The following is a 14549-nucleotide window of genomic DNA, read 5'->3' as shown; positions in this document are numbered from 1 at the left end:
CTCCTACTAGCTGGAGTAGAAACCTGGAGAGAGGAGAGGAGACATCTAACATCACTCCTACTAGCTGGAGTAGGAACCTGGAGAGAGGAGAGGAGACATCTAACATCACTCCTACTAGCTGGAGTAGGAACCTGGAGAGAGGAGAGGAGTCATCTAACATCACTCCTACTAGCTGGAGTAGGAACCTGGAGAGAGGAGAGGAGTCATCTAACATCACTCCTACTAGCTGGAGTAGGAACCTGGAGAGAGGAGAGGAGTCATCTAACATCACTCCTACTAGCTGGAGTAGGAACCTGGAGAGAGGAGAGGAGACATCTAACATCACTCCTACTAGCTGGAGTAGGAACCTGGAGAGAGGAGAGGAGACATCTAACATCACTCCTACTAGCTGGAGTAGGAACCTGGAGAGAGGAGAGGAGAGGAGACATCTAACATCACTCCTACTAGCTGGAGTAGGAACCTGGAGAGAGGAGAGGAGACATCTAACATCACTCCTACTAGCTGGAGTAGGAACCTGGAGAGAGGAGAGGAGAGGAGACATCTAACATCACTCCTACTAGCTGGAGTAGAAACCTGGAGAGAGGAGAGGAGACATCTAACATCACTCCTACTAGCTGGAGTAGAAACCTGGAGAGAGGAGAGGAGACATCTAACATCACTCCTACTAGCTGGAGTAGGAACCTGGAGAGAGGAGAGGAGACATCTAACATCACTCCTACTAGCTGGAGTAGGAACCTGGAGAGAGGAGAGGAGTCATCTAACATCACTCCTACTAGCTGGAGTAGGAACCTGGAGAGAGGAGAGGAGACATCTAACATCACTCCTACTAGCTGGAGTAGGAACCTGGAGAGAGGAGAGGAGACATCTAACATCACTCCTACTAGCTGGAGTAGGAACCTGGAGAGAGGAGAGGAGAGGAGTCATCTAACATCACTCCTACTAGCTGGAGTAGGAACCTGGAGAGAGGAGAGGAGACATCTAACATCACTCCTACTAGCTGGAGTAGGAACCTGGAGAGAGGAGAGGAGACATCTAACATCACTCCTACTAGCTGGAGTAGGAACCTGGAGAGAGGAGAGGAGACATCTAACATCACTCCTACTAGCTGGAGTAGGAACCTGGAGAGAGGAGAGGAGACATCTAACATCACTCCTACTAGCTGGAGTAGGAACCTGGAGAGAGGAGAGGAGACATCTAACATCACTCCTACTAGCTGGAGTAGGAACCTGGAGAGAGGAGAGGAGACATCTAACATCACTCCTACTAGCTGGAGTAGGAACCTGGAGAGAGGAGAGGAGACATCTAACATCACTCCTACTAGCTGGAGTAGGAACCTGGAGAGAGGAGAGGAGACATCTAACATCACTCCTACTAGCTGGAGTAGGAACCTGGAGAGAGGAGAGGAGACATCTAACATCACTCCTACTAGCTGGAGTAGGAACCTGGAGAGAGGAGAGGAGAGGAGACATCTAACATCACTCCTACTAGCTGGAGTAGGAACCTGGAGAGAGGAGAGGAGAGGAGACATCTAACATCACTCCTACTAGCTGGAGTAGGAACCTGGAGAGAGGAGAGGAGACATCTAATATCACTCCTACTAGCTGGAGTAGGAACCTGGAGAGAGGAGAGGAGACATCTAACATCACTCCTACTAGCTGGAGTAGGAACCTGGAGAGAGGAGAGGAGACATCTAACATCACTCCTACTAGCTGGAGTAGAAACCTGGAGAGAGGAGAGGAGACATCTAATATCACTCCTACTAGCTGGAGTAGAAACCTGGAGAGAGGAGAGGAGACATCTAATAAGGCCTTCATGGTCGAATTGCTGCAAAGAAACCCCGACTAAAGAACACCCATAAGAAGAAGAGACTTGGTTGGGCCAAGAAACACGAGCAATGGACATTAGACCGGTGGAAATCTGTCCTTTGGTCTGATGAGTCCAAATGTTTTATTTTTGGTTCCAACCGCCGTGTCTCTGTGAGACGTAGAGTAGGTGAACGGATGATCTCCGCATGTGTGGTTCCCACCGTGAAGCATGGAGGAGGAGGTGTGATAGTGCTTTGCTGTTGACACTGTCAGTGATGTATTTAGAATTCAAGGCACACTTAACCAGCATGGCTACCACAGCATTCTGCAGCGATACGTCATCCCATCTGGTTTGCGCTTAGTGGGACTATCATTTGTTTTTCAACAGGACAATGACCCAACACACCTCCAGGCTGTGTAAGGGCTATTTGACCAAGAAGGAGAGTGATGGATTGCTGCATCAGATGACCTGGCTTCCACAATCATCTGACCTCAACCCAGTTAAGATGGTTTGGGATGAGTTGGACTGCAGAGTGAAGGAAAAGCAGCTAACAAGTGCTCAGCATATGTGGGAACTCCTTCATGACTGTTGGAAAAGCATTCCAGGTGAAGCTGGTTGAGAGAATGCCAAGCGTGCAAAACTGTCATCAAGTCAAAGGGTGGCTACTTTGAAGAAACTCAAATCTAAAATATATTTTGATTTGTTTAACACTTTTTTGGTTACTACATGACTCCACATGTGTTATTTCATAGTTTTGAAGTCTTCACTATTATTCTACAATGTAGAAAATAGTACAAATAAAGAAAAACCTTGAATGAGTAGGTGTGTCCAAACTTTTGACTGGTAATGTATATTTTTAAAGTGAGGTAAAAAAATAAATATATAACACTCTCTCATATTCCTAAATGATCAACAGTCAACTTTGACCCCTAAAAGTGTGTACCTGGGGGTCAACCATAATAACCACAGAACAACCGTGATGACCCGATCCTGCATTCACCTGGCAAAGGTCTCCTCCGGCAGCACCCGCTCTGCGTTAGCCTCCTGGTTGTCGGGGGCGACAGTTGCCGGGGTCGCCAGAGGCGGCTGCGGGGGCGACGAGAGGCTGCTGTCGTCGCGGAGATGTCGGATGGTGGGACACGAGAGGAGGAGAGGAGAGAGGGAGAGCTCGTGGACACGAGAGAGGACAATGTCTTCAGTGGACTGAGAGATGAGGACTCTGAGGACAGCCAAGACACCTGACACCCACAGCTGAACTGTGTTGACATTAGCCTGGGGAGAGAGGAGAGAGGAGGAGGGAGGAGAGAGGAGAGAGGAGGAGAGAGGAGGGAGGGAGGGAGGAGAGAGGAGGGAGGGAGAGAGAGGAGGAGGGAGGGATAGAGAGGAGGAGGGAGGGATAGAGAGGAGGAGGGAGGGATAGAGAGGAGGAGGGAGGGATAGAGAGGAGGAGGGAGGGATAGAGAGGAGGGAGGAAGTGGGGGAGAGAGAAGGGGGAGGGGGAGAGAGAGGGGGGAGGGGGAGAGAGAGGGGGGAGAGAGGAGGGAGGGAGGAGAGAGGGAGGGAGGAGAGAGGAGGGAGGAGGGAGGAGAGAGGAGGGAGGTAGAGAAAGAGTTAGCCTCAGTAAAGACCTGGCAACAATTGAATTATCCAAAAAGCGCCAATTGCGTGTGTCTCACCATGGTAGCAGGTGTAGTGAACATTCCCTTCAGCAGCATATCTACCGGGCGGAGAGAGGAGGGGGCGACCGTCTCAAACAGAGTGTTCAACACTCCCAGAGCCTCCGGGGAGTCCAGGTGCATCTAGGAGAGAACACTAAATCAGTTGACCTCAGGTCCTGTGTTACTACGACACCACCTCACGTCCTGTGTTACTATGACACCACCTCAGGTCCTGTGTTACTACGACACCACATCAGGTCCTGTGTTACTATGACACCACCTCAGGCCCTGTGTTACTACGACACCACCTCAGGCCCTGTGTTACTACGACACCACCTCAGGTCCTGTGTTACTATGACACCACCTCAGGTCCTGTGTTACTGTGACACCACCTCAGGTCCTGTGTTACTATGACACCACCTCAGGTCCTGTGTTACTACGACACCACCTCAGGTCCTGTGTTACTACGACACCACCTCAGGTCCTGTGTTACTACGACACCACCTCAGGTCCTGTGTTACTATGACACCACCTCAGGTCCTGTGTTACTATGACACCACCTCAGGTCCTGTGTTACTACGACACCACCTCAGGTCCTGTGTTACTGTGACACCACCTCAGGCCCTGTGTTACTGTGACACCACCTCAGGCCCTGTGTTACTATGACACCACCTCAGGTCCTGTGTTACTATGACATCACCTCAGGTCCCGTGTTACTACGACACCACCTCAGGTCCCGTGTTACTATGACACCACCTCAGGTCCCGTGTTACTATGACACCACCTCAGGTCCCGTGTTACTATGACACCACCTCAGGACCTGTGTTACTATGACATCACCTCAGGTCCTGTGTTACTATGACATCACCTCAGGTCCTGTGTTACTATGACACCACGTCAGGTCCTGTGTTACTATGACACCACCTCAGGTCCTGTGTTACTATGACACCCCCTCAGGTCCTGTGTTACTATGACACCACCTCAGGTCCTGTGTTACTATGACACCACCTCAGGTCCTGTGTTACTATGACACCACCTAAGGTCCTGTGTTACTATGACACCACCTCAGGCCCTGTGTTACTATGACACCACCTCAGGTCCTGTGTTACTATGACACCACCTCAGGTCCCGTGTTACTATGACACCACCTCAGGTCCTGTGTTACTATGACACCACCTCAGGTCCTGTGTTACTATGACATCACCTCAGGTCCTGTGTTACTATGACACCACCTCAGGTCCCGTGTTACTATGACACCACCTCAGGTCCTGTGTTACTATGACACCACCTCAGGTCCTGTGTTACTATGACACCACCTCAGGTCCTGTGTTACTATGACACCACCTCAGGTCCTGTGTTACTACGACACCACCTCAGGTCCTGTGTTACTATGACACCACCTCAGGTCCTGTGTTACTATGACATCACCTCAGGTCCTGTGTTACTATGACATCACCTCAGGTCCTGTGTTACTATGACATCACCTCAGGTCCTGTGTTACTATGACATCACCTCAGGTCCTGTGTTACTATGACACCACCTCAGGTCCTGTGTTACTATGACATCACCTCAGGTCCTGTGTTACTATGGCACCACCTCAGGTCCCGTGTTACTATGACATCACCTCAGGTCCTGTGTTACTATGACATCACCTCAGGTCCTGTGTTACTATGACACCACCTCAGGTCCTGTGTTACTATGACAACACCTCAGGTCCTGTGTTACTATGACACCACCTCAGGTCCTGTGTTACTATGGCACCACCTCAGGTCCCGTGTTACTATGACACCACCTCAGGTCCCGTGTTACTATGACACCACCTCAGGTCCCGTGTTACTATGACACCACCTCAGGACCTGTGTTACTATGACATCACCTCAGGTCCTGTGTTACTGTGACACCACCTCAGGTCCTGTGTTACTATGACACCACCTCAGGTCCTGTGTTACTATGACACCACCTCAGGTCCTGTGTTACTATGACACCACCTCAGGTCCTGTGTTACTATGACACCACCTCAGGTCCTGTGTTACTATGACATCACCTCAGGTCCCGTGTTACTATGACACCACCTCAGGTCCCGTGTTACTATGACACCACCTCAGGTCCTGTGTTACTATGACACCACCTCAGGTCCTGTGTTACTATGACACCACCTCAGGTCCTGTGTTACTATGACATCACCTCAGGTCCCGTGTTACTATGACATCACCTCAGGTCCCGTGTTACTATGACACCACCTCAGGTCCTGTGTTACTATGACATCACCTCAGGTCCCGTGTTACTATGACACCACCTCAGGTCCCGTGTTACTATGACACCACCTCAGGTCCCGTGTTACTATGACACCACCTCAGGTTCCGTGTTACTATGACACCACCTCAGGTCCTGTGTTACTATGACACCACCTCAGGTCCTGTGTTACTATGACATCACCTCAGGTCCTGTGTTACTACGACACCACCTCAGGTCCCGTGTTACTATGACACCACCTCAGGTCCCGTGTTACTATGACACCACCTCAGGTCCCGTGTTACTATGACACCACCTCAGGACCTGTGTTACTATGACATCACCTCAGGTCCTGTGTTACTATGACATCACCTCAGGTCCTGTGTTACTATGACACCACGTCAGGTCCTGTGTTACTATGACACCACCTCAGGTCCTGTGTTACTATGACACCCCCTCAGGTCCTGTGTTACTATGACACCACCTCAGGTCCTGTGTTACTATGACACCACCTCAGGTCCTGTGTTACTATGACACCACCTCAGGTCCTGTGTTACTATGACACCACCTCAGGTCCTGTGTTACTATGACACCACCTCAGGCCCTGTGTTACTATGACACCACCTCAGGTCCTGTGTTACTATGACACCACCTCAGGTCCCGTGTTACTATGACACCACCTCAGGTCCTGTGTTACTATGACACCACCTCAGGTCCTGTGTTACTATGACATCACCTCAGGTCCTGTGTTACTATGACACCACCTCAGGTCCCGTGTTACTATGACACCACCTCAGGTCCTGTGTTACTATGACACCACCTCAGGTCCTGTGTTACTATGACACCACCTCAGGTCCTGTGTTACTACGACACCACCTCAGGTCCTGTGTTACTACGACACCACCTCAGGTCCTGTGTTACTATGACACCACCTCAGGTCCTGTGTTACTATGACATCACCTCAGGTCCTGTGTTACTATGACATCACCTCAGGTCCTGTGTTACTATGACATCACCTCAGGTCCTGTGTTACTATGACATCACCTCAGGTCCTGTGTTACTATGACACCACCTCAGGTCCTGTGTTACTATGACATCACCTCAGGTCCCGTGTTACTATGGCACCACCTCAGGTCCCGTGTTACTATGACATCACCTCAGGTCCTGTGTTACTATGACATCACCTCAGGTCCTGTGTTACTATGACACCACCTCAGGTCCTGTGTTACTATGACAACACCTCAGGTCCTGTGTTACTATGACACCACCTCAGGTCCTGTGTTACTATGGCACCACCTCAGGTCCCGTGTTACTATGACACCACCTCAGGTCCCGTGTTACTATGACACCACCTCAGGTCCCGTGTTACTATGACACCACCTCAGGTCCCGTGTTACTATGACACCACCTCAGGACCTGTGTTACTATGACATCACCTCAGGTCCTGTGTTACTATGACATCACCTCAGGTCCTGTGTTACTGTGACACCACCTCAGGTCCTGTGTTACTATGACATCACCTCAGGTCCTGTGTTACTGTGACACCACCTCAGGTCCTGTGTTACTGTGACACCACCTCAGGTCCTGTGTTACTATGACATCACCTCAGGTCCTGTGTTACTATGACATCACCTCAGGTCCTGTGTTACTATGACACCACCTCAGGTCCTGTGTTACTATGACACCACCTCAGGTCCTGTGTTACTATGACATCACCTCAGGTCCTGTGTTACTATGACATCACCTCAGGTCCCGTGTTACTATGACATCACCTCAGGTCCCGTGTTACTATGACATCACCTCAGGTCCCGTGTTACTATGACATCACCTCAGGTCCCGTGTTACTATGACACCACCTCAGGTCCCGTGTTACTATGACATCACCTCAGGTCCTGTGTTACTATGACATCACCTCAGGTCCTGTGTTACTATGACATCACCTCAGGTCCTGTGTTACTATGACATCACCTCAGGTCCTGTGTTACTATGACATCACCTCAGGTCCTGTGTTACTATGACATCACCTCAGGTCCTGTGTTACTATGACATCACCTCAGGTCCTGTGTTACTAACTCAGTGACACACGACAGGTTGACATCACCTCAGGTCCTGTGTTACTATGACAACACCTCAGGTCCTGTGTTACTATGACACCACCTCAGGTCCTGTGTTACTATGACATCACCTCAGGTCCTGTGTTACTATGACATCACCTCAGGTCCTGTGTTACTATGACATCACCTCAGGTCATGTGTTACTATGACATCACCTCAGGTCCTGTGTTACTATGACATCACCTCAGGTCCTGTGTTACTATGACATCACCTCAGGTCCTGTGTTACTATGACAACACCTCAGGTCCTGTGTTACTATGACACCACCTCAGGTCCTGTGTTACTAACTCAGTGACACACGACAGGTTGACATCACCTCAGGTCCTGTGTTACTATGAAACCACCTCAGGTCCTGTGTTACTATGACATCACCTCAGGTCCTGTGTTACTATGACATCACCTCAGGTCCTGTGTTACTATGACATCACCTCAGGTCCTGTGTTACTATGACATCACCTCAGGTCCTGTGTTACTAACTCAGTGACACACGACAGGTTGACATCACCTCAGGTCCTGTGTTACTATGACAACACCTCAGGTCCTGTGTTACTACCTCAGTGACACACTACAGGTTGACATCACCTCAGGCCCTGTGTTTCTATGACACCACCTCAGGCCCTGTGTTACTATGACACCACCTCAGGCCCTGTGTTACTATGACACCACCTCAGGCCCTGTGTTACTATGACACCACCTCAGGCCCTGTGTTACTATGACATCACCTCAGGTCCTGTGTTACTAACTCAGTGACACACGACAGGTTGACATCACCTCAGGTCCTGTGTTACTATGACACCACCTCAGGTCCTGTGTTACTATGACACCACCTCAGGTCCTGTGTTACTATGACACCACCTCAGGTCCTGTGTTACTGTGACACCACCTCAGGTCCTGTGTTACTGTGACACCACCTCAGGTCCTGTGTTACTATGACACCACCTCAGGTCCTGTGTTACTATGACACCACCTCAGGTCCCGTGTTACTATGACACCACCTCAGGTCCCGTGTTACTATGACACCACCTCAGGTCCCGTGTTACTATGACACCACCTCAGGTCCTGTGTTACTATGACACCCCCTCAGGTCCTGTGTTACTATGACACCACCTCAGGTCCTGTGTTACTATGACACCACCTCAGGTCCTGTGTTACTATGACACCACCTCAGGTCCTGTGTTACTATGACACCACCTCAGGCCCTGTGTTACTATGACACCACCTCAGGTCCCGTGTTACTATGACACCACCTCAGGTCCCGTGTTACTATGACACCACCTCAGGTCCCGTGTTACTATGACACCACCTCAGGTCCTGTGTTACTATGACACCACCTCAGGTCCTGTGTTACTATGACATCACCTCAGGTCCTGTGTTACTATGACACCACCTCAGGTCCCGTGTTACTATGACACCACCTCAGGTCCTGTGTTACTATGACACCACCTCAGGTCCTGTGTTACTATGACACCACCTCAGGTCCTGTGTTACTATGACATCACCTCAGGTCCTGTGTTACTATGACATCACCTCAGGTCCTGTGTTACTATGACATCACCTCAGGTCCTGTGTTACTATGACATCACCTCAGGTCCTGTGTTACTATGACATCACCTCAGGTCCTGTGTTACTATGACATCACCTCAGGTCCTGTGTTACTATGGCACCACCTCAGGTCCCGTGTTACTATGACATCACCTCAGGTCCTGTGTTACTATGACATCACCTCAGGTCCTGTGTTACTATGACACCACCTCAGGTCCTGTGTTACTATGACAACACCTCAGGTCCTGTGTTACTATGACACCACCTCAGGTCCTGTGTTACTATGGCACCACCTCAGGTCCCGTGTTACTATGACACCACCTCAGGTCCCGTGTTACTATGACACCACCTCAGGTCCCGTGTTACTATGACACCACCTCAGGACCTGTGTTACTATGACATCACCTCAGGTCCTGTGTTACTATGACATCACCTCAGGTCCTGTGTTACTGTGACACCACCTCAGGTCCTGTGTTACTATGACACCACCTCAGGTCCTGTGTTACTATGACACCACCTCAGGTCCTGTGTTACTATGACACCACCTCAGGTCCTGTGTTACTATGACACCACCTCAGGTCCTGTGTTACTATGACATCACCTCAGGTCCCGTGTTACTATGACACCACCTCAGGTCCTGTGTTACTATGACACCACCTCAGGTCCTGTGTTACTATGACACCACCTCAGGTCCTGTGTTACTATGACACCACCTCAGGTCCTGTGTTACTATGACATCACCTCAGGTCCCGTGTTACTATGACATCACCTCAGGTCCCGTGTTACTATGACACCACCTCAGGTCCCGTGTTACTATGACATCACCTCAGGTCCCGTGTTACTATGACACCACCTCAGGTCCCGTGTTACTATGACACCACCTCAGGTCCCGTGTTACTATGACACCACCTCAGGTTCCGTGTTACTATGACACCACCTCAGGTCCTGTGTTACTATGACACCACCTCAGGTCCTGTGTTACTATGACATCACCTCAGGTCCTGTGTTACTACGACACCACCTCAGGTCCCGTGTTACTATGACACCACCTCAGGTCCCGTGTTACTATGACACCACCTCAGGTCCCGTGTTACTATGACACCACCTCAGGACCTGTGTTACTATGACATCACCTCAGGTCCTGTGTTACTATGACATCACCTCAGGTCCTGTGTTACTATGACACCACGTCAGGTCCTGTGTTACTATGACACCACCTCAGGTCCCGTGTTACTATGACACCACCTCAGGTCCTGTGTTACTATGACACCACCTCAGGTCCTGTGTTACTATGACATCACCTCAGGTCCTGTGTTACTATGACACCACCTCAGGTCCCGTGTTACTATGACACCACCTCAGGTCCTGTGTTACTATGACACCACCTCAGGTCCTGTGTTACTATGACACCACCTCAGGTCCTGTGTTACTATGACACCACCTCAGGTCCTGTGTTACTACGACACCACCTCAGGTCCTGTGTTACTATGACACCACCTCAGGTCCTGTGTTACTATGACATCACCTCAGGTCCTGTGTTACTATGACATCACCTCAGGTCCTGTGTTACTATGACATCACCTCAGGTCCTGTGTTACTATGACATCACCTCAGGTCCTGTGTTACTATGACACCACCTCAGGTCCTGTGTTACTATGACATCACCTCAGGTCCCGTGTTACTATGGCACCACCTCAGGTCCCGTGTTACTATGACATCACCTCAGGTCCTGTGTTACTATGACATCACCTCAGGTCCTGTGTTACTATGACACCACCTCAGGTCCTGTGTTACTATGACAACACCTCAGGTCCTGTGTTACTATGACACCACCTCAGGTCCTGTGTTACTATGGCACCACCTCAGGTCCCGTGTTACTATGACACCACCTCAGGTCCCATGTTACTATGACACCACCTCAGGTCCCGTGTTACTATGACACCACCTCAGGACCTGTGTTACTATGACACCACCTCAGGTCCCGTGTTACTATGACACCACCTCAGGTTCCGTGTTACTATGACACCACCTCAGGTCCTGTGTTACTATGACACCACCTCAGGTCCTGTGTTACTATGACATCACCTCAGGTCCTGTGTTACTACGACACCACCTCAGGTCCCGTGTTACTATGACACCACCTCAGGTCCCGTGTTACTATGACACCACCTCAGGTCCCGTGTTACTATGACACCACCTCAGGACCTGTGTTACTATGACATCACCTCAGGTCCTGTGTTACTATGACATCACCTCAGGTCCTGTGTTACTATGACACCACGTCAGGTCCTGTGTTACTATGACACCACCTCAGGTCCTGTGTTACTATGACACCCCCTCAGGTCCTGTGTTACTATGACACCACCTCAGGTCCTGTGTTACTATGACACCACCTCAGGTCCTGTGTTACTATGACACCACCTCAGGTCCTGTGTTACTATGACACCACCTCAGGTCCTGTGTTACTATGACACCACCTCAGGCCCTGTGTTACTATGACACCACCTCAGGTCCTGTGTTACTATGACACCACCTCAGGTCCCGTGTTACTATGACACCACCTCAGGTCCTGTGTTACTATGACACCACCTCAGGTCCTGTGTTACTATGACATCACCTCAGGTCCTGTGTTACTATGACACCACCTCAGGTCCCGTGTTACTATGACACCACCTCAGGTCCTGTGTTACTATGACACCACCTCAGGTCCTGTGTTACTATGACACCACCTCAGGTCCTGTGTTACTACGACACCACCTCAGGTCCTGTGTTACTACGACACCACCTCAGGTCCTGTGTTACTATGACACCACCTCAGGTCCTGTGTTACTATGACATCACCTCAGGTCCTGTGTTACTATGACATCACCTCAGGTCCTGTGTTACTATGACATCACCTCAGGTCCTGTGTTACTATGACATCACCTCAGGTCCTGTGTTACTATGACACCACCTCAGGTCCCGTGTTACTATGACATCACCTCAGGTCCCGTGTTACTATGGCACCACCTCAGGTCCCGTGTTACTATGACATCACCTCAGGTCCTGTGTTACTATGACATCACCTCAGGTCCTGTGTTACTATGACACCACCTCAGGTCCTGTGTTACTATGACACCACCTCAGGTCCTGTGTTACTATGACACCACCTCAGGTCCTGTGTTACTATGGCACCACCTCAGGTCCCGTGTTACTATGACACCACCTCAGGTCCCGTGTTACTATGACACCACCTCAGGTCCCGTGTTACTATGACACCACCTCAGGTCCCGTGTTACTATGACACCACCTCAGGGCCTGTGTTACTATGACATCACCTCAGGTCCTGTGTTACTATGACATCACCTCAGGTCCTGTGTTACTGTGACACCACCTCAGGTCCTGTGTTACTATGACATCACCTCAGGTCCTGTGTTACTGTGACACCACCTCAGGTCCTGTGTTACTGTGACACCACCTCAGGTCCTGTGTTACTATGACATCACCTCAGGTCCTGTGTTACTATGACATCACCTCAGGTCCTGTGTTACTATGACACCACCTCAGGTCCTGTGTTACTATGACACCACCTCAGGTCCTGTGTTACTATGACATCACCTCAGGTCCTGTGTTACTATGACATCACCTCAGGTCCCGTGTTACTATGACATCACCTCAGGTCCCGTGTTACTATGACATCACCTCAGGTCCCGTGTTACTATGACACCACCTCAGGTCCCGTGTTACTATGACACCACCTCAGGTCCCGTGTTACTATGACATCACCTCAGGTCCTGTGTTACTATGACATCACCTCAGGTCCTGTGTTACTATGACATCACCTCAGGTCCTGTGTTACTATGACATCACCTCAGGTCCTGTGTTACTATGACATCACCTCAGGTCCTGTGTTACTATGACATCACCTCAGGTCCTGTGTTACTATGACATCACCTCAGGTCCTGTGTTACTAACTCAGTGACACACGACAGGTTGACATCACCTCAGGTCCTGTGTTACTATGACAACACCTCAGGTCCTGTGTTACTATGACACCACCTCAGGTCCTGTGTTACTATGACATCACCTCAGGTCCTGTGTTACTATGACATCACCTCAGGTCCTGTGTTACTATGACACCACCTCAGGTCCTGTGTTACTATGACATCACCTCAGGTCCTGTGTTACTATGACATCACCTCAGGTCCTGTGTTACTATGACACCACCTCAGGTCCTGTGTTACTATGACACCACCTCAGGTCCTGTGTTACTATGACACCACCTCAGGTCCTGTGTTACTATGACATCACCTCAGGTCCTGTGTTACTATGACATCACCTCAGGTCCTGTGTTACTATGACATCACCTCAGGTCCTGTGTTACTATGACATCACCTCAGGTCCTGTGTTACTATGACACCACCTCAGGTCCTGTGTTACTATGACATCACCTCAGGTCCTGTGTTACTATGGCACCACCTCAGGTCCCGTGTTACTATGACATCACCTCAGGTCCTGTGTTACTATGACATCACCTCAGGTCCTGTGTTACTATGACACCACCTCAGGTCCTGTGTTACTATGACAACACCTCAGGTCCTGTGTTACTATGACACCACCTCAGGTCCTGTGTTACTATGGCACCACCTCAGGTCCCGTGTTACTATGACACCACCTCAGGTCCCGTGTTACTATGACACCACCTCAGGTCCCGTGTTACTATGACACCACCTCAGGACCTGTGTTACTATGACATCACCTCAGGTCCTGTGTTACTATGACATCACCTCAGGTCCTGTGTTACTGTGACACCACCTCAGGTCCTGTGTTACTATGACATCACCTCAGGTCCTGTGTTACTGTGACACCACCTCAGGTCCTGTGTTACTGTGACACCACCTCAGGTCCTGTGTTACTATGACACCACCTCAGGTCCTGTGTTACTATGACATCACCTCAGGTCCTGTGTTACTACGACACCACCTCAGGTCCCGTGTTACTATGACATCACCTCAGATCCTGTGTTACTATGACATCACCTCAGGTCCTGTGTTACTGTGACACCACCTCAGGTCCTGTGTTACTATGACATCACCTCAGGTCCTGTGTTACTGTGACACCACCTCAGGTCCCGTGTTACTATGACACCACCTCAGGTCCTGTGTTACTATGACACCACCTCAGGTCCTGTGTTACTATGACACCACCTCAGGTCCTG

The 14549-nt window shown here is 50.1% G+C and overlaps 1 protein-coding gene across 4 annotated transcripts in view; it reads right to left on the bottom strand.

The window, feature by feature from the left end:
- The window catches only part of htt (huntingtin), a gene marked incomplete at its 5' end in the record, with an annotated part of 141519 nt that overhangs the window by 39306 nt on the left and 87664 nt on the right, over window positions 1–14549 (bottom strand). For all 4 annotated transcript variants that reach the window (XM_071408303.1, XM_071408304.1, XM_071408306.1 and 1 more), the window contains 2 exon segments: window positions 2807–3078; window positions 3483–3605. In XM_071408303.1, coding sequence (XP_071264404.1) covers window positions 2807–3078; window positions 3483–3605 — 395 coding nt within the window.

This window comes from Salvelinus alpinus, chromosome 6, assembly GCF_045679555.1.
Source record: "Salvelinus alpinus chromosome 6, SLU_Salpinus.1, whole genome shotgun sequence".
Classification (NCBI taxonomy): domain Eukaryota; kingdom Metazoa; phylum Chordata; class Actinopteri; order Salmoniformes; family Salmonidae; genus Salvelinus; species Salvelinus alpinus.
Note: the sequence above shows the minus strand (reverse complement) of the source record. Positions and strands in the feature narration are given on the sequence as shown.